General features: G+C 40.9%; 1 protein-coding gene across 5 annotated transcripts in view; it reads left to right on the forward strand.

Annotated features, from left to right (window-relative positions):
• Window positions 1-21,448, forward strand: part of LOC101164988 (phospholipid-transporting ATPase ID) — a 59,589-nt gene that overhangs the window by 1,544 nt on the left and 36,597 nt on the right. For 4 of the 5 annotated variants that reach the window (XR_002874275.1, XM_023960687.1, XM_023960688.1 and 1 more), the window contains exons 2-11: window positions 6,565-6,644; window positions 6,818-6,876; window positions 7,903-8,016; window positions 8,105-8,203; window positions 8,286-8,347; window positions 8,462-8,534; window positions 16,613-16,714; window positions 17,503-17,573; window positions 19,983-20,065; window positions 20,701-20,859. Coding sequence is in view for 4 of the 5 variants with exons in the window: in XM_023960687.1 (XP_023816455.1) it covers window positions 6,596-6,644; window positions 6,818-6,876; window positions 7,903-8,016; window positions 8,105-8,203; window positions 8,286-8,347; window positions 8,462-8,534; window positions 16,613-16,714; window positions 17,503-17,573; window positions 19,983-20,065; window positions 20,701-20,859 (871 nt within the window). In the remaining variant the exon portion in view is untranslated. The remainder of the gene's footprint in view (window positions 1-6,564; window positions 6,645-6,817; window positions 6,877-7,902; window positions 8,017-8,104; window positions 8,204-8,285; window positions 8,348-8,461; window positions 8,535-16,612; window positions 16,715-17,502; window positions 17,574-19,982; window positions 20,066-20,700; window positions 20,860-21,448) is intronic. The other variant, XM_023960690.1, reaches the window with a different exon arrangement.

Below are 21,448 nucleotides of genomic sequence, written 5' to 3' on the forward strand. Positions count from 1 at the left end.
GTCTCCTGATGACCTTGAACCTATAACCACTCTTTTAAAATGCATTTTAGACATAAAGTTGTGGATGACAGAAAACTTCTTGCAGCTCAACCAGGACAAAACTGAAGTTTTAATCATTGGTCCTGACAACAATAGAGAGATAATTTTACCCAAACTTATGAATTTTAAACCGTCTCAATGTGTGAGAAACTCGGTGTACCTTTTGACTCTGAACTGATTTTTATTTCTCACATCAGAAACGCTGTTAAAAAAGGATTTTATAATCTTAAAAACATTGCCAGAGTCTGCCCATTCCTCTCTCTTGCCAGCACAGAGGTGCTAATGCATGCTTTTATTTTTAGTCGTTTAGATTATTGTGATGCCCTGCTCTCTGTCTTACCAAAAAAGTCGCTTTCAAACTTACGTCTACAGAACTCAGCAGCACGAGTTCTGATGAGGATCAGGGGGCGGGGACACATTACACCCATTTTAAAATGGCTGCATTGGCTCCCTATGCGTTTAGGGATTGATTTTAAGATTCTTTTAATGGTTTATAATGTATTAATGGTCTTGGGCCTTCTTATTTAAATTATGTTATCTTAAAGTATGAGCCCTCGCGGACCCTGAGGTCCTCTGGTCCTCTTAGTTGTTCCTAAGGTGAGGACCAAGACACACGGTGAGGCCTCATTCCACCATTACGGTCCTCGTCTGTGGAACAGCCTGCCGAAGAACCTCAGGGCCGCAGAGTCTATAGAGGTTTTTAAGAAGAGGCTCAAGGCCCACCTTGTGACCCTTGTGCTATCCTAGGCACTTTACCATTGGGAGTTGGGTCATCTAGACCAGGGGTCGGCAACCTTTTTTACTCAAGGAGCCATTTGGGACCGCCCCTAATGAAAAGAAAGCACCCGGAGCCAGAACCCGTTTTGACATCATTATATATATTATGCATGTATATATTATTCAAGGGTGCTCATTCCGTCGATCGCGATCGACCGGTCGATCTTCAAGGACATGAGTGTATATCGGGGCCAGAAAAGATTTAAAAAAAAAAAAAAGTACTTCAGCCAATCAAAATCCTCACTGAGAAGTACGGGACTTGATTGACATGTAGATTGGCCAAGCGGACATCCTCTGAAACATACATCACTGCAAATGCACATTGTGTTCTTTAAAGGATGATACAGCGGCCGCGTGTGAGAGGAGCTACCAGCTGAAGTTATGGTCTGATCGCTGCATGGAGCGATGTGTTTGTCAATGCATGGTAGAAACGAAGGATGTGGAGAGATCAGGTTTATTATTTTGAAGAGTTCTACATGGTAATCATGTTTCCATGTTTGAGTTCATAAAATCATCCCAGGGAAAGTCTCTGCTTCCACTCCCGCAGGGAAAGCTGCGTCTGAATCTGACGCCCGTGTTTGCATCTCTCTGACAGAGTTTGAAGCCAAAACCCCTCCCCCACCTCTCTACCTGTTCACCTGTTCACATCCTCCGCAGCTGAGAGTTGTTTCCCCCGCGCTCCTCAGTGTGTCCTACACAGAGAGCGCAAAATACGGTCATTATAGGTTACACGATAGTCAGGGCGCTCTAGCGCAGCACAAGGATGAAAGGGCCGGACGCAGGTTATAGCGGGGTTAGAGCGGGTTAAGCAAATGAATGGAAGAAGGCGGCCCGCTGAAGAAATATTCAATAGTGTACACATTTTATTATTAGTCTGAACTATGTTTTATTAGGAAAAATCTTTTATTTATCTTTTATTTTGCTAAATCAGTCCAGTACGAAAAAAACATCAACAAAAGCTGTGTTGGGTGGTTTTTGGCTGGGTCTGGCGGTTTTCAGATGACTTTTGGGCTGGAAAACTGTGATTCTATCTGACAACACTGGCGCAAACTCTCTGTCATCAGAGAGTTGCTCTCTGCCCCGCAGCACGTCAAATCCCCGGCAGAAGATCACTCCGGACAACCAAGTGTTTATTGAAGCTGCCCCGCATGTGTCCTCCTGCTATCAGCTCTGCAGTTCTCGCCCGATAAATACGAGCTCATAAGGAAGCTGTCCGAGGCGCGCGTTTCGTACGGAGCCAGCAGCACCTTTGAAACGCCATGATGCTCCCCCATTGCAGGGTTTACAGCAGAGCATGACATACGATGGTTGCTGCTTTCTGTCTTTGTAATAAAACGCCTCATCTGTTAATACAAAAGTATCTTTGTGTAATCTTACTGTGTAGTTTTTAATCATCAGTACATAAATAATAATGTTTCTAATAAACATAACTAACAAACATTTACTAATAATATTTTATATATATATATATATATATATATATATATATATATATATATATATATATATATATATATATAAACGCCCCTCTCACCCTCCGCGGGTGGTTTCACCTCCAAGCTCGGGTCCTCTACCAGAGGCCTGGGAGCTTGAGGGTCCTGCGCAGTATCTTAGCTGTTCCTAGCACTGCGCTTTTCTGGACTGAGAGGTCTGAGGTCTTTCCAGGTATCTGTTGTAGCCACTCCTCCAGCTTGGGGGTTACTGCCCCGAGTGCTCCAATTACCACTGGCACCACTGTCACCTTCACTTTCCATGCTTTCTCCAGTTCTTCTCTGAGTCCCTGGTATTTCTCCAGTTTCTCATGTTCCTTCTTCCTGATGTTCCCATCGCTTGGCACTGCCACATCCACCACAACGGCTTTTCTGTTCTTTATCCACCACTACAATGTCTGGTTGGTTCGCCATTACCATCCTAGCAGTCTGGATCTGGAAGTCCCACAGGATCTTTGCCTTCTCATTCTCTACCACCTTCGGAGGTGTTTCCCATTTTGACCTTGGGGTTTCCAGTTCATATTCTGCACACATGTTCCTGTATATTATTCCAGCCACTTGATTGTGGCGCTCCATGTATGCTTTCCCTGCCAGCATCTTACACCCTGCAGTTATGTGCTGGATTGTTTCAGGCGCTCCTTTGCACAGCCTACACCTTGGGTCTTGTCTGGTGTGGTAGATCTGAGCCTCTATTGCTCTGGTGCTCAGGGCTTGTTCCTGGGCTGCCAGGATGAGCGCTTCGGTGCTGTCCTGTAGGCCAGCCCTTTCTAGCCATTGGTAGGACTTCTTGATATCAGCCACTTCAGTTATGGTCCGGTGGTACATCCCATGCAGGGGTTTGTCCTCCCATGAGGATCTGTCCTCCAGCACTGTATCCTCTGCTCTCCATTGCCTGAGACATTCACTGAGCACACTGTCAGTTGGGGCCTTGAGCTTGATGTATTCATGGATCTTGGATGTTTCATCCTGGATAGTGGCTTCTACGCTCACTAGTCCTCGGCCTCCTTCCTTGCGGCTAGCATACAGTCTCAGGGTGCTGGATTTGGGATGGAACCCTCCATGCATGGTGAGGAGCTTTCGTGTTTTAACATCCGTGGTCTGTATCTCTTCCTTTGGCCATCTTATTTTTTCCTGCAGGGTATCTGATAACGGGCAGTGCGTAGCTGTTTATTGCCCGGGTCTTATTTTTGCCATTGAGCTGGCTTCTCAGGACTTGCCTTACTCGTTGGAGGTATTTAGCTGTTGCAGCTTTCCTTGTTGCCTGCTCCAGGTTGCCATTTGCCTGTGGAATTCCAAGGTAATTGTAACTGTCCTCGATGTCTGCTATTGTTCCTTCTGAGAGTGAGACCCCTCCTGTGTGGACTACCTTGCCTCTCTTTGTCACCATCCAGCTGCATTTCTCGAGCCCGAATGACATCCCAATGTCAATACTGTAGATCCTGGTGGTGTGGATCAGGGAGTCAATGTCACGCTCGCTCTTGGCATATAGCTTGATGTCATCCATGTATAGGAGGTGACTGATGTTGGCCCCATTTCTGAGTCGGTATCCATAGCTAGTATTGTTGATTATTTGGCTGGGGGGGTTCAGACCTATGCAGAACAGCAGTGGGGACAGAGCATCACCTTGGTTTATCCCACATTTGATGGACACTTGTGCAAGTGGCTTCCCATTGGCTTCAAGGGTGGTTTTACACAGCTTCATTGAGTTTCCTATGAAGTCTCTTAGAGTCCTGTTGATGTTGTACAGCTCCAAGCATTCAGTGATCCATGTGTGTGGCATTGAGTCATAGGCCTTCTTGTAATCAATCCAGGCTGTGCACAGGTTGGTGTGTCGTGACTTGCAGTCTTGGGCGACTGTTCTGTCGACCAGGAGTTGGTGTTTGGCTCCTCTGGAGTCTCTACCAATGCCCTTCTGTGTGTTACTCATGAATTGATCCATGTGCCTATTTATCTTGGTTGCAATGATGCCTGACATGAGCTTCCATGTTGTGGAGAGACAGGTTATTGGCCGGTAGTTGGATGGGATTGCACCCTTTGAGGGATCCTTCTGGATCAGGATTGTTCGCCCTTCTGTTAGCCATTCGGGGTGAGTCCCATCTCTTAGCAGCTGGTTCATTTGTGCTGCCAGGCGCTCGTGGAGCGTGCGGTACGCTTCTTTAGCCAGTAGGCATGTATCATGTCAGGGCCCGGTGCTGTCCAGTTCTTCATACCTGAGACTCTTTCTTGGATGTCTGCCACTGTGATGGTTACTGGATTCTGTTCAGGGAGGTTGCTATGTTCTTTTCTCAGAGAGACCAGCCACTGGGCATTGCTGTTATGTGCTGTCTCTTTCTCCCATATACTTTTCCAGTACTGTTCAGTTTCTAGCCTTGGTGGGTCTGCTCGGCTGTTTTGACCCTGCCACTGAGCGTACACTTTTGCAGGTTGAGTTGCGAAGAGCCTGTTTATTCGTCTGGCTTCATTGTCTCTTGTGTATCTCTTTAGGCGGCGGCTCAAGGCTAGGAGCCTTTGTTTGGCAGTTTCCAGTGCTTCAGGTATGGACATCTGGCTGTATCTCTTAGGTACTTGCTTTCTCATTGTACCTCTTTGAGCCTCTGTCAGCTTACTCACATCCTTCCGAGTTGCCTTGATTTTGGCCTCTAACCGGTGCTTCCATGGTGGGTACTGTTTTCTTCCATGGTTGCTCTTATAGCCAAGCATCTCAAGGATCACTGCTGCTGAAGTGTAAACCAGTTCATTGGTTTCTGTGATGGTTGTGGTAGGAATTGCCCTCAATGCTTCATTCACAGTTACACTTTCAGGTGGTACATCACTTAACCGTTGTAGCTGGTGACGGGGTTGCCTAGTGTTCATTGTAGACATGATCTTGTCTTTCAGGTCAGTTGCTGCCTCGCTCAGCCGGCATGACATGTGGTTCATTGTCTCTCATGTTGTGAGGTAGGCGGTGGGTGATGTTAATTGCCCTGAACTAAAATATATATATATATATATTTATATATATATATATATATATATATATATATATATATATATATATATATATATATATATATATATATATATATATATATATATATATATTTTTATAGGTAAATCTTCAAGACATTGTCGATTCGAAAGTAGCTCACATGCCAAAAAAGTGTGAGCACCCCTGCACTAGACAGTGCTCTGAACCTTTTTTCTTCAGTGATTTGTGATCTTCACTGGTCTCCATGGATTACATGAAATCTTTCCACCTTTATCCCCCTTTGTCATGGTAGGAATAACATGTCAATGCAAGGGTGGGGTCATCTAAGATAGCACAAGGGTTAAATCTGGCTTTTACATGACTTTGGAAAATGCTCAATTATTTTAGTCATTATCGATTTATTGATTTATCTATTTTCTCTACTTAATACATTTCTTGCATTATTGATTTTTTAATTTTATAAGGACTATTATCATGATTTTTAAGTTTTTAATATACTACCTTTTTTATTGTTATTATATTTATGATATTTAAGGTTACATTTTAATCATTTTACGTATTTTATTTATTTATTTTCAATTATTAATATTGATATAGCCTATATTATTTGTGTTATTGGTATTTTATCATCATTTTTATTTTTATGTTTCATAATCCAGTGTTTCCTCTTGGGGATCCATTGTACTGGAGCACTCCGCCTGCAGGGGGTGCTGTTGCTGTAGTGCTCGTTCTTATTGGGCCGGCTGAAGTCCCCTCAGTGGTCTAATAGCCATGGAGTGGGCCCTGGGCTGCTCTGTGTTGGGCGGGCGCTGTGGTAATGACCCCCGTTGTCGGGCTGGGCCTTGGAATAAATGGATCCCCATTGTATCATTTCCTCACAGCAGTACCAAGCCAGACCTTTTCTTTATGCTGCACTTCTCCGTTTTTGTTCAGGGTTCTACTGGGGGAAACTGGGTGGGTGGAGGGAGGGATCTGGTGAGGGAGGGGTCCCATCTGTGTGTGATTGTCCTGTGTTTTCTGTTTTAAATAATTTTCATATAATATGACTATTTTATCTGCTTTTATGTAAAGTGCTTTGTGTTTTTAAACAAAATGAAAGGCAAACAAATTAATAAAGTTTGAAGTTTTTAAAAACACCATTTTCATTAAAGTTGTTCTTTAAGCAAAAAAATGTAGGGCAAGAAATGTTTGAAGTAACAGAGTTTTAGTAAATATAAAAGTTTTTTTCTTACAATAAGTAAGGAAAAATTTAAATGTTCTCATTATCTCCTTCAAACAAACATGTTTCAGGTGTTGAAAATACAAAGAACTTCTGTTAAAGATGAAACCACTAATGTACTATTGGAACAGCCTAAGGGGGAACAAAGAAGGTGAGTTCTTCTGAAAAAAAACCCCTCATATTGAGACTTTAGCAGCTGATATTGTGTGTCATCATGTAAACCGATAATGTTATAAACAAAACATGTATTGCGCTTTGCAGGAAGGATGTCATTCACATTCTCTTTTGAAACATGCCTTCCTTTTTGTTGCATATTTTTTTCAGAGAAGGAGCGTCTCTTGCGGGCAAATGACAGATCTTTTAACCTGTCATTTCACTATGCTGTAAGTTAATGCCTTATTACATAATTTCTGTCATCACTCTGATGGTGGTTACAGAACATGATGCTTGTTTTATCTTCTATTTATTTATGTATATAGTTATGTATTTTTGTATTTATTTATTCATTCAATTATTTATTTTTTTATTTTAACTTGTCCTGTCCAACAGCTGAGCAAGCAGATGAGGGCTGAAGGAGTCCTGTGTTGAACATATTTTACTGTTGGGTTATGACTCTTCAGACACACCAGATGTATATTTGAATAATCCCTTTTGTAATTTTTACTAAACTTTATTTGTTAAATCATATTTGTAACAGTTGGACTGGATGGAAAAGAAAAGGAGGGATGAAGAGAGAGGGATGTTGGAGAGGGGGTGATAGGAGGGTGATTATAAGGGGAGGTTAAATCATAAAGCATCATAAAGCAGCAAGATGTGTGATGTTTATAATCATTACTGTCAGGTTTAGATGTTTAGATTTATTGGAGGCAACATATCCCTCCCCCCTCCCCAACACCAGCACAGTATAGCAAATAGAGAAAAAACGGCTGCGGGGTAATCACATCCGCCACCCAGGCCGGGGCCAGCAGGACCGCCACAGGATAGTGGGCCCAACAGGGGGCCCCCGCCCCAGGAGAGAACCCCCAGAAGACCAGAGGTCCCTCCTTCCTTGTATAATGTATGTGTGTTTGTGAGCATGTGTGTGTGTGCGTATGGGCTTTGTGTGTTGGAGTGTACATTCTTGTGGGGTAAAGGGTGTGTTTACTAAAGGGCGCAGCAAAAATTGGCAGGCAGGGCACTGAGAGGACATTTGCTAGCTGGCAGTGATGTCCAAGCAACCCCCCCCCCCCTACCAAGGGTCCCACATGTCTAAGGTACAATTAAAACCTAGAAGGGAGGGTCCCGTTTCCTTATGGCAACCATGGGAGGGTGACCACTGCTAAGTGGCACCTCCCCCCCAATGTGAATCCCAGTTTATATGTTTGTTTTTTCTTTCGATGTCAACGTTATGTTCCTCTTCTTTTCCTTAGAAAAATGAAATCAAGACATCCAAATATAACATCATCACCTTCCTGCCTCTTAATCTGTATGTGCAGTTCACCAGGCTTGCTAATGTTTACTTTCTGTTGCTTCTTATTCTTCAGGTAGATGCATTTCATTTATTATTCAAAGCAATATTAATGTTTTTGTGATGATTTAACGACTTGAGCTTCTACATGTGTTTGTTGGCAGCTAATACCAGAAATTTCCTCTCTTCCCTGGTTCACCACCGCTGTACCATTGGTGATTGTGCTGTCAATAACAGGAGTCAAAGATGCCAATGATGACATAGTAAGATGAAGCTTACTTAATCAAAATGAGAGTACAAGAATTGACATAACAGATGACATTCTTTTTCCTATCATCTGATTAGAACAGACATAAATCTGACAGGCAGGTGAATAATCGCACTGTGGAAGTCCTCGTTGATGGAAAGTGAGTTGCTTCATAAAAATTGTCAAAAGCTGATCAAATAAACAAACAAATTAATGCAAAGTATTGTGTGGGCAGTACAGTGATTTTATTGACCGTACGTGTTTTGCTCTTTAGATTGAAAGAGGAAAGATGGAAGAATGTCCAAGTTGGAGACATACTTAAACTGCAGAATAATCATTTTGTCCCAGTAAGTACAGACCATCAAAAATTAAAATGAAAAATGCTTTCTCTTCAAATAAAAATCATTTTTAAAAATGATTCTCTTCATATCATTATTTGTGGTAGCTGATACAATTCATAGTTGATATTGGTTCATTTTGAATGCTCCAATTTGATCCGAGTCACTGTTCTAAAATTAATGCAGGACATCTTTAGCCAAAAATTCCATCAGCGGGACTCAGAGATAAATACCTGGAAACAGAACAGTGCAAGTGAAGTTTTCAAATTCCTTGTATTTCTTGCAAGACAATCAAGAGCAAATTGAATATGTGTACAAACAAGCAAGTAAGCAAGAATAAATGGTACATCCATTCACATTTTAGTTTAATAGAGCTTATGAAACTTTATGAAACAATTTGTGTTTAGATAAGATAAGACTTTGATTCCACAATGCGGAAATTCTTTTATCTGCAGCAGTATAGTGACATTAAAACCCTTGTGCTATCTTAGATGACCCCACCCTTACTTTGTTGTGTTATTCCTACCATGACAAAGGTGGATAAAGGTGGAAAGATTTCATGTAATCCATGGACACCAGTGAAGATCACAAATCATTGAAGAAAAATTGGTCAGAGCACTGTCTAGTCGGTCTAGATCAGTGTTTTTCAACCTTTATTGAGCCACGGCACACTTTAACCTTGACAAAAATCCCGCGGCACACCAGCATCCCAAAAAAAAAAAAAAAGCAGAAACTCATAGTCTGTTTTGATATACAGCCCCCCCCCCCCCCCCCCCCCCGGCAATCTGACGTGCATTTTTGTGATAATTGTGGCAGAAAAAGCAGGAAGTTGCAGATGTTTTTCTAAAAGATGTAATAAAAGTTAAGTTACATACAAACTGTATGTTCGTTGTGTTTTCAAGACGCTGTCCCTTTAAGCCAATGCATCATGGGAGATGTAGTGTGAAAACTGCGAGAAAACGGCAGAAAGACTTGCGTCTCTGAGCTTCATGGTTTTGTTCACTTGTTCCACGGTCTGATACCGGATTCTGTGGAAAGCTACACCGCTAAAGACGAGCTTTAGCTGGTGTTTTTGTCGGAACTGACTGAGTTATGAGCTAAATTGGAACAAGGAAGTGGAGACTTTAACCACTTCTGATTGGTCAGACTGATGACATGTGATTAAGCCTTCAAGAATGATTGGTGGAGTCGTGGAGACAGTAAAAGCTGCGGGACTTTTCCTTACACAGTTATAGCTGCAGCTATTTCACGTTACCGTCATTCTTATCAAAATGTCTTTAATAGAATCAAATAAACACAAAGAAAAAAGGATTTTATGATCGTTTATATTCCTAACTACTCAGTGTTTTATCAGGACCTGTTTGGATGAACAAAGAGCTGATTTCCTGGAGATGGGAAATGCTTTTAGATCAGTTAATGAGGGCAATTTTCCACGGCACACTTGACCATCTCCCACGGCACACTAGTGTGCCTCGGCACACTGGTTGAAAAACACTGGTCTAGATGACCCAACTCCCAATGTTAAAGTGCCTAGGACAGCGCAAAGGTTACACAGTGCAACAGTATAAAGGAACAGAAGAATATTTGGTAACGCTTTCTTTTACAGTACAGTACTTACAGTGTACTTAAGTGGTATTTACATGGTACTTATTGTGTAACTACTGGGTGCTTTCAGGGTACTTACATGGTACTTTTTATGGAATTTACTGGGTACTTACAGTGTGTTTACATGGAACTTTCTATGGAACTTTACTGGGTACTTTCATGGTACTTTTTGTGTCTACTCTGTACTTACATGGTACTTACTGTGTATTTATATGGTACTATTTGGTTCATACCTATGTGGTACAAACTGGGTATTTATAATATTCTTACTGGGTATTTACATGTTGTGCAAAGATGTCTTTTATGGTACTTACCACATGTAAGAACAAGGTAAGTACAAATAAAGTACCTTGACCTTTAGTTCTGCACTCGCTGCATGTTTCATGGTATTTACAATGAATTTACCACAGAAACTACCCCTTAAGTACACTGAAACTGTACTGTAAAAGAAAGTCAGCCCTATTTCCACTCAAGTACATGGTACTTTCATTACTAAATACTGGGTATGTTCACTTGAATATTACTTGGTACTTACCCCTTAAGTACAATGAAACTGTACTGTAAAAGAAAGTCAGCCCTATTTCCACTCAACTACATGGTACTTTCAGTAGTAAATGCTGGGTATGTACACGTATTACCTTCCTGTGCAGTGTACATACACACTTGGTCTTCTGACCTCACCAAATGAGACAATGCCAACTTGTTGGTAAAGGTCAAATAACTGCATTGTAAAAACATATTCCTACTTCTTGTAACATGAGGCAAATTTAAAGGAAACCAAGACAGCAGTGAAAACAACAATCTTTAATATGATACATGTCTGCAGCATACAAAGTGTCATCACAATGAAATATGTTTTAAGTACAAAACAGTACAAAGGAGCATTCCAAAAAACACATTATTAGCCTGAGGGTCGTGCTTTTTGTCCGTCAAAATTCTTTCGGCAGAGTTTGGTAACAGTGCAGGACTTCTTCAGGGTTTATAACTGCAAGAAAATTCACAATAAAAGCTCAAATGAAAATAAAAAGCATTACGACTTTGATGAAATACAAAATAAATTTTACTTATTCAATCATTTCTGTAATGAGTTTGATAAATCTCTGTGTATTCTTTATCGCTTTGGCTGTAATGCTTGAAATTAATCAATTATCCTCATTTATAAACATGATAGATTATTCACAACTTTAAATTTTAGTTATATAAACAAGAACAAAAAAGAAATCAAAGAAAAAAAAAATCAAAACTGCCATAAAAAAAATCTAATTTGTTTAGACAAAGAATGAAAAAAGTAATCTTTTAATTGCCAATTGCTGTATTAATTTCTTCTTTATAAATATTATTCGCACCTACAATTTGCATTAGCATGAAAAACATGGCAGTGTAAAAGAAAAAGAAAAAAGAAATAAATAGGCAATTTCAAAATCAACGCAGTTATTCACAAAAATATGTTTTAATTTTCAAACAGTTACATTCACTTTTGGGTGGTATTGTTGTCTCTATCATATTTGAAAATAAATAAATAGATAAAAATAAAATAAAAACGGAGAAAGAAAAGAAAATGCAGTTAAACTCTTCATTAATGTAAATAATATGTCCACTTGGAGGAATTAACTTACTTTTGCTTACTCTCCTGTGGCTTCACGGATTCGTCTGGGATGTCTTCTTCACCATAGCAGATCTAAAGCGGTAAAAAGACGGAAGTACGTCATCATTATTTTAAATAAACGCCTTTCTTTGATTTTCCTAGAAAGACGTGAGCTCAGTCAAACAAGCACAGAACAACAGACTTTGTCATTTAGGCTACGTGCTTGTTTTACAGGTGCCTCTCTCCTGGTAAGTAACAACAATGTTTGTAGATTTTCATTACAAACTTTGAAAATTTAAGCATTTCTCAAGTGGATTTTTGTGATAATTGTGGCAGAAAAAGCAGGAAGTTGCGGCTGTTTTTTTCTAAGAGATGAACCACAAGCTAAAGACGAGCTTTAGCTGGTATTTTTGTTAGAACTGAGCGACTTTATCAGCAGAATTAAGAACAAGGAAGTGAAGACTTTAACCACTTCTTTTTTTTTTTTTTTTTTTTTTTTACTTGTCCTGTCCAACAGCTGGGCAGACAGATGAGTGCTGAGGGCCTCTTGTGTTGGACATATTTTACTTTAACAAGAGGGGTTATTAATCTCCAGACAAACCAAAGGTATGTCTGAATAAACCCCTTTTGTAATTGAGGCCAAACTTTATTAATTTCAATCATGTTTGAAAATCTTTGGTGTTGGACCGGACGGAAAAGGAAAGAGGGGAAGAAGAGAGAGGGACGTTAGAGAGAAGGGGGGGTAGGAGGGTAGAGAAAGGGGGGTAGGAGGGTTCTGATTGGTCAGACTGATGACATGTGATTAAGCCTTCAAGAATGATTGGCGGAGACAGTTAAAGGGGCGGGACTTTTCCTTCACAGTTATAGCTGCAGCTAAATCGCGGTACCGTGATTCTTATCAAAATGTCTTTAATAGAATTAAATAAACACAAAGAAAAAGTCATTTTAAGATCTTTTATATTCCTAACTACTCAGTGTTTTATCAGGGCCTGTTTGGATGAACACAGAGCTGAAATCCTGGAGATGGAAAATGTTTTTAGATCAGTGAATGAGGGCAATTTCTCCACGGCGCACTTGACCATCTCCCACGGCACACTAGTGTGCCGCGGCACACTGGTTGAAAAACACTGATTTATCCAATATTTAAAAAAACAAAAACACTGGCTTACCTGCCAGATGAAGAGAAATTCAAACTGTTGCGCGCGCCTCGAGGCTCTCTGGATTAATGCATGTTTACTTTGGGGGTAGTTGTGCTGCATTCAAGTGCGCTGGGAATTTGCAACATTACTCGCCCCGACCTACTTAACAAAAACACACAGTCGGGGTGTTTTTAGTATTAAAAGTAAATATTTAGCCTTGTTGTTTTGCATATTTTCCTGACGTTATATATTAAAACAAGTTCATTTTTAGAACAATATTTAAAAAAAGTTAAGTTTTGAATAATTTATTATCATGTTTATAAATGAGGATAATTGATTAATTTCAAGCATTACAGTCAAAGCGATATAGAATACACAGAGATTTATCAAACTCATTACAGAAATGATTAAATAAGTAACATTTATTTTGTATTTCATCAAAGTCGTTATGCTTTTTATTTTCATTTGAGCTTTTATTGTGAATTTTCTTGCAGTTACAAACCCTGAATAAGTCCTGTACCATCACTAAACTCTGCTGAAGGAATTTTGACGGACAAAAAGCACGACCCTCAGGCCAATAATGTGTTTTTTGGAATGCTCCTTTGTTTTGTACTTAAAACATATTTCATTGACCGGAGAAAGGTAGCTTGCCATCTCTCGGTGGGTGGAGTGTCCTTGCCCCAGGTGGAGGAGTTTAAATACCTCGGGGTCTTGTTCACGAGTGAGGGAAGATCGGAGCGTGAGATTGACAGGCGGATCGGAGCGGCGTCCGTAGTTATGCGGTCGCTCTATCGGTCCGTCGTGGTGAAGAGAGAGCTGAGCCGAAAAGCAAAGCTCTCAATTTACCGGTCGATCTACGTTCCAGTACTCACCTATGGTCATGAGCTATGGGTCATGACCGAAAGAACGAGGTCCCGAATTCAAGCGGCTGAAATGAGCTTCCTCCGTAGGGTGGCTGGGCGCTCCCTTAGAGATTGGGTGAGAAGCTCGGCCACCCGCGGGGAGCTCGGAGTAGAACCGCTTCTCCTCCACATCGAAAGGAGCCAGCTGAGGTGGCTCGGGCATCTAGTCCGGATGCCCCCTGGACGCCTCCCTGGAGAGGTGTTCCGGGCATGTCCCACTGGGCGGAGGCCCCGAGGAATACCCAGGACACGCTACGTCTCTCGGCTGGCCTGGGAACGCCTCGGGGTCCCCCCAGAGGAGCTGGAGGAAGTGGCTGGGGTGAGGGAAGTCTGGGCATCTCTGCTCAGTCTGCTGCCCCCGCGACCCGGTCCCGGATAAGCGGAGGAAGATGGATGGATGGATGGACATATTTCATTGTGATGACACTTTGTATGCTGAAGACATGTATCATATTAAAGATTGTTGTTTTCACTGCTGTCTTTTTTCTCTTTAAACTTGTCTCACGAAGTAATCAGGCCAGAACATGTTTTTACAATGCAGTTACTTTACCCTTACCAACAAGTTAGCATTGTCTCATTTCGTGAGGTCAGAAGCCCAAGTGTGTATGTACACTGCACAGAAAGGTAATACGTGTACAAATCCAGCATTTACTACTGCAAGTACCATGTAATAGAGTGGAAATAGGGCTGACTTTCTTTTACAGTACAGTTTCATTGTACTTAAGGGGTAAGTACCTAGTAATATTCAAGTGAACATACCCGGTAATTAGTAATGAAAGTACCATGTAGTTGAGTGGAAATAGGGCTGACTTTCTTTTACAGTACAGTTTCATTGTACTTAAGGGGTAGTTTCTGTGGTAAATTCATGGTAAATACCATGAAACATGCAGCGGGTGCAGACCTAACGGTCAAGGTACTTTATTTGTACTTACCTTGTTCTTACATGTGGTAAGAACAATAAAAATGACAGAAACAACAACAGCAAAAACAAATGAAATACACAGTGTAGGTACATAGTGTGTCACCTTAGTACTGTATTGCATAGTCTGATGGCTGTGGGGAGGAATGACCTGCGGTAGCGCTTCTTCTTGCACTGTGGGTGTAACAGTCTCGTGCTGAAGGAGCTGGTCAGTGCCTCTGCAGCTTGGTGCAGGGCTTGAGAGGGGTTATCCATGATGGATGTAAGCTTAGCCAAAATCTTCCTGTCCGCCACCTCCTCGATGGACTCCAGTGTACAACCCAGGACCAGTTTAAGTCTCTGCCTGTCTCTGTCTGTACTGCCCCCTGCCCACCACACAACTCCATACTGGACCACCACAGTGTCATAAAAAGCCCTTTGCAGCTATCTGCACACACCCAAAAGACCAGCTCCTTTGTCTTGCTGGTGTTTAGCAAGTGGTTATTTTCACACCAGCCCACAAAGTCAGAGCTGACACCCCTGTACTCCTGCTCATCTCCCCCTCATACACAGCCAACAATGGCACTGTCATCTGAGAACCTTTGTAAGTGACAGTGGTGGGAGTTGTATTTAAAGTCTGATGTGTACAGTGTGAACCGGAATGGGGAGAGCACAGTCCCTTGAGGTGCCCACGTGATGCAGAATACCACATCAGACACACAATCACGCTACCCCTCAAACTGTGGCCTTTCTGTGAGGTAATTAACAGTCCAAGCAGCCAGATGTTGGTCCACGCCTGCCACCTACAGATATCAACAGTGAATGATGAATGGATGGTGTTGAAAGCACTGGAGAAATAAAAAACATGACCCTCACAGCGCTCCCAGGGGACTCCAGGTGAGACAGGCCCAGATGCTGCAGGTAGATGATGACGTCATCCACCCTGATGCCTGGTCAATATGCAAACTGCAGCGGGTCCAGTGCATTTGTCCTCCTTAACTCCCTCCTAACCTCCTAACTTAGTTCTGAGTGATGCAGAGGGGGGTGGGCAGTGGCTGGTCTGAAGCTGTGGGTTTTTGGGGGGGTGCGTTTGTTGCGGTTGGAGGGCAGAGTGGACTGCTTGGTGCTGAGGTGTGAATAGCTGCGGCTGGGAGGAGACGCCTGGACTGGAAAGGTGGAAAGAGAGGGCTGTGTGGATGAAGACTGGGGGCTGGGCAAAATCAAATCTGTTAAAGAACAGATTCAGTTTATTTTCCCAGACTTGGTCACCTGTCACCTGACACGACCATTTCCGGCCTCACCGTGGCCTGAGATGTGTTCTAAACCTCTCCAGACATCACAGACGTTGTTATGTTACAGGTGATGCTTTAACTTCTTCCAGTGGCTGTCTTTTTACCTTCTGATTTTGTATTTAAGGTCCCTCTGAACTCTGCGCAGTTCCTCCTTGTCCCCAGAGAGAAAAGCCCTCTTCTTCTCATTTAGTAGGGCCTTCAGCTCAGGAGGGACCCACGGCTTATCGTTCGAGAAACACCCCATTGTCTTTATTGGCACTGTGTTTTCCACACAAAAATGTACATAGTCTGTGATGCAGTGTGTGAGACTGCCAATGTCCTCCCCATGTGGACTGCAGAGAATGTCCCAGTCTGTGGTGTTGAAACAGTCCTTTAGTTGCTCTGTTGCCTCTTCAGCCTAGATCTTCACCGTTTCAACCTGTGGGGTCTGCTGTTTTAACACTGGAGTGTAAGCAAGGGAGAGATAAACCAGGTTGTGGTCAGAGCGTCCTAAAGGGGGGAGGGGGGCAGAAGTGTATGCATTCTTGTCATTAGAATGTAGAAGGTCCAAAGCTTTATTTGTTGACAGTTTACATACTGGGTGAAGTTCGAGAAGGTGGCAGGGGGGGTGCAGGCATGGTTAAAGTCCCCAGAGATCAGAATCAGGGCCTGCGGGTGTGTCTGCAGGTGGAACACGGTGCTGTGCACGCAGTCACAAGCAACAGTGGTGTTGGCCGATGGAGGAATGTAAACGGAGATTGCCAGTACATGGATGAACTCCCGTGGAAGGTAGTACGGCCGAACGCTAACTGCCACCAGTTCAATGTCCCTACTACAGTGTTGTTCTTTAATAGCGATGTGGTTCGGGTTACACCACCTTTCGTTCACGGACACTGCAAGTCCACGACCTTTCTTCTTTCCGCTCCGCGCCATGCTCCACACCAGTGTAAATCTGTTTACAGAGACCAGGGAGTGTGTTGTGTCCTGGTTGAGCAACGTCTCGGTGAAGCACAGCAGGCTGGTCTCCCAGTATACACGCTGCAAAATCGTTAGCACCGTTAGCTCGTCCAGCTTGTTTGAGAGCGGACGCTTCCCATAATAAGAACTCTGTCCTCTCTCCCGGCATTTAACTCCCTCTCTGTGGCCTCGTCAATTTCTCCCTCTCTCGGCTAGAACCACTGGCCTTCCAGCGAGGAGAAACTCGGCTTGGCTAAGAGCTAACAGCTGATCTCAAGAGTAACCAAGGGAACTGCATCCTGAAGGATCCCCCCGAGGCCAGCTCAAAAAGTTAAATAAATAAATAAATAAAACAAAATGCAAAAGTAATTAAGTTTACGTCCTTTGTTGCAGAACTCCATATTGATTTATATAAAAAACAAAAAACACAAATAAGGTGGAAGAAAAGATTAAAAAAACGCAAATAGAAGAACTAAAATTACTTGCTGCCACACACGTGGTCCAACGATTAAGTAGATTAATCTTACAACCTTACAAGTAACAAAAAATCAAAAACCTACAAATAACAGATGTTATTCACCTCTTCCTTAGCATTCTGACTTTCTGTGCTGACATTTCAGGCAGATCTTCTGCTGCTGTCCAGCAGTGAGCCTCTGAATTTGGTCTATGTGGAAACAGCTGAATTAGATGGGTGAGTTAAAAGAACTACTAATCTTATTTTGTTGCCTCTTTATCGCCTCTTAAATTGCATTACTGATACAGAACATTACCATGTCAAAAGTCAATTTTAGTCCTGGTTGAACTTTTTCAACCAATTTTTTTTTTACCTTGACAGACTGGAAAAAGCAAGTGAGGTTATCAGATATGGACTAGTTGCCTACATTTTAAAAGGGGTTAGTTACACCTGGAGCTTCAAAAGATTCATAACCCCTGTTGTAACAGAAAATTGTCTAACACAAGAGGCTTTCAGCGCTCATCTGTTTGCTCAGCTGTTGGACAGGACAAGCAAAAAAAAGATATGGACTAGTTGGTCATCTTAAATCTAGGAGTGCCTCAGGGGTCAATTCCAATAGCTCTGTTGTTTAATTTGTATCTGCTTCCTCTGGCTCAGACCATGTATGTTCATAAAAATTAATTTAAAAAAAACAAATATAAAGAGCTAGATTTGATGAATCAAAGACTGTAAGTCAAATTCTTGGTTAAATGTTGGTGTCACAGTTAAATTAAAACAAAAACAAAAAAAACATCTACATAAGAGTCATATCTTGTTTATAGAGAAAATTTGAAGAAGCTGGTTTATGATTTCATCTCCTGCAGACTACTCTTCAAATCTTCTGTTTGCTTTTCTAAGATTAAAAAAAGACCGGAAAAGCTACAAGTTATTTAGACTGCTCCTGCCATACAAGAGAACTGACCAAATCCTCCCTTTCTCAAGTTCTTAGGCTAACGTTAAAATGTATTTTAAAACCCTGCTAGTTTAAAAAGGTTTGAATGGTGTGGATCCAAATAAGTCTAATATCTACCTGTAATGCAGAAACCCAGTATAGGTCTAAAATCATCAGTAGGCGATCTGTTATGTAAGGGTTAATGGCAGACGAAGTGTGCGTTATTACTTTTTAACGCACGCCGTGTAAGCCTGAACCGTCCAACACGAAGCAGAGGACGGTTGCTTCCGCGGCGTTCGTTAAAAAGTAATAACGCACACTTCAAAGGTCAATAACCGGTTTATACCATGGTCACTTACAAAAGCAATACATATTAACCAGTTTTTAGTCCTTAATTCTTGTTTTTTTCCGATTTGGATCGCTTTTATCACAAAAGCGGACTATTTGTTACGTGATGCGGCGTATCAAATAGTCAGCGTCGTGCCGCACCACCGCTGCAGTCAAGATTCGGCGATAAATATGTGCTGATCTTTCTGATGGGTTGAATGAAGCATCAGTTCAGAGAGAAAGTTCACCTCTTACCGCTTGTTTTTGTCCAAATGATGAAACAAAAGATTGTTTTAAAGAAGCCGGCGCAGTGATACAAAACATTTAAGCTAGGTGACCGGAACTTCTTTTTTCACCGTGCGGTTATCAGGTTTTCATGCACACTCAGCAGCCAATCAGAATCGAGTATTCACCCGGACCATGGTATAATAGAACCTAGCGTGAGGACTAGGGCTATAATGAATATCCAAATGCGAAGAGATTTGTAATCTGATCAATTTTTTTTAATATGAATGGTTCTGAGATCACAGTTTATGGATATTTATAAATAAAGTATACACTTCAGGCAATGCCATTATCGATCGAAATTGCAGAATAATTTTGGACTTTAGGTATATAAACTAAACGTATGCATCACTGTTACTGAAAGTAAATAAATCTTCAAAGTAAAGTGTCAGCAAAAGTTCTCATTTTCGAAGTAAACCCATCAAGTGGGCCCTGCAACAGACTGATGATCTAAGTTGAGAATGAAATTCAGTTTATGTTGAGTATGTTTAAAAAAAAACAGTTTTGTTTGAAAAATCCTCGACAATTTATGACTGCCTGCAAGCATGGTGGAGAAGCCGTACTGGAATGGGTCTGTAAAATCTTCATCTAAAGTCTGGGAGTTTGAAAATGAATTTTATAAAAGCTTTATGTTTTACCTATTATGTTTTTTGGATTTTGGATGTATTTTAAATAAAAGTACAAGTGATTGTAATAAAATACAAATGCTTTTAATTTTTATAAATTCAGAAAAAGACATAGATATAACAATCATTCAAACATGATATATCAAATGGTAGGAATCGTGTGAATCCTTGATCTTATTTGATGAATTGGATCGTCACCTAAAAAACAATCAACATTATCAAAGACAGAACCAAATGGGATGACGTTGCTTTTAGAAATTCTGCTGGTTCCACTGTGTGCACAGATGGAACCAACTCTGACAAACCATACTAATATTTTCATTTTGTTTCATATTATATCGTTTTATAATTTTTCTTAATTAAAATTTACTTAATTAAAATTTTTTTAAAAACTTTTCAGCTATGAAAAGAATTGCCTGTGTGTTCAAATTTTGCCTTTCAAATTAAATTACTTTTGCCTTGCTGTTTGTTCATCAGTGAAACCAATCTGAAAGTGAAACAGGCTCTTACTGTGACCGGAGAGTTGGGAAACGACATTGAAGCATATTCTACATTTACAGGTGAGAGTTTAAAACATCAGCCATGGAGAAAAGTCAACATTGCCCTCATCACACCTCCAAACAGTGATGAGCTCTAGAGATGATTTGGCAAAACAGAAGGATCCTGTTTGCAGTATATTTGCTGTTTGAGTATGCTGACAGTAAACATATTGACACTGCTTATTTCACTCTCACCAATTTAAGGTACAGAGATTTAGATACCCAGTCCCCTATTTGGAAGTTTTGGTTTTACCTTTTTTAGTCAGCAGTAGTTTTAATCTTTTTTTTTTTTTTAGTTTATGATTCTTGGTTATTTTATAGTGTTGTGTTTATACCTGTATGTGATTGTTTTTATACTTTTACGTTATTGTTTTTATACTTGTATAAATGTTTTTATTTTATTCCAAAGTCTTTTATTTGCTTTGTGTTTATTGTTGCAAATGGACCTTGAGTCTGTAATAATAAAGCTTATTCCTTAAAATCTCAGTAGCAGTCACAGTAGTTAAATAATAGTTGCATGATTGAGTCAAACTTTGACAAAGGTTTCTCTAAATATGTTGTGTATTCTTCATAAGAAACTGGAATAACAGGTTGTTGACATCTTGAATGTAATACTTTGGTTTGTCATCCTTGCACTACACACTATTGCTTCTCAGGTGAAGTGAGATGTGAACACCCCAACAACCGTTTAGACAAGTTCAAAGGAACCCTGACTGTGAAAGGACAAACTCATGGATTGGACAATGACAAAGTGCTGTTGAGAGGATGTACCCTGAGGAACACAGAATGGTGCTTTGGCCTGGTCATATTTGGCGGTAAACTCTTTTTTTGTTGCTTCTGTGAACTGAAAACTATCAAACTGTACTAAATGAGGTTCTTCTAAGTTGGCTAACACTGATAGTTTGGCAACAATAACACACATGCTCAATAAGATGCCCCTTGAAATCTTCTAAGAATTAAAGTTAACAGAACTTTCAAAAAGAAAAGGGCTGAGACACTTCCTTCACATGTTAGAGAAACTGAATTAATGCAATTGACTGAAAAATTCCCACTCAAAATAGTAGCTATTTTTTCAGGAATATCGCTAACTTGTTGGCTTCAAAGTGTAGTGTTCAAATAAAACCCAACACAAAGTTGTAAAATTCTTGTTTACCAACTTTGTATTCTTGGCTTTATTCCAGAGCAGATGTTGACCCCAGGAGTCAAAGTGGCTATTTGTTTAAAAAAAAAAATCCAAAAGAAAAAAAGTTTATTGTTACGTCCCTCTTCAGAGAGGAGGGAGAAATGTGTAACATAAAGAAAATTATGATAACCGGGCGGGGTTAAAGTTGGCCACACAGCCGTTTATTCAGTGACAAATAACACTCATAGGGGACTAAAAGAGAAATAATCAACTCAACAGCA

Source organism: Oryzias latipes, chromosome 12, assembly GCF_002234675.1.
Source record: "Oryzias latipes chromosome 12, ASM223467v1".
NCBI classification, from domain to species: Eukaryota; Metazoa; Chordata; class Actinopteri; order Beloniformes; family Adrianichthyidae; genus Oryzias; species Oryzias latipes.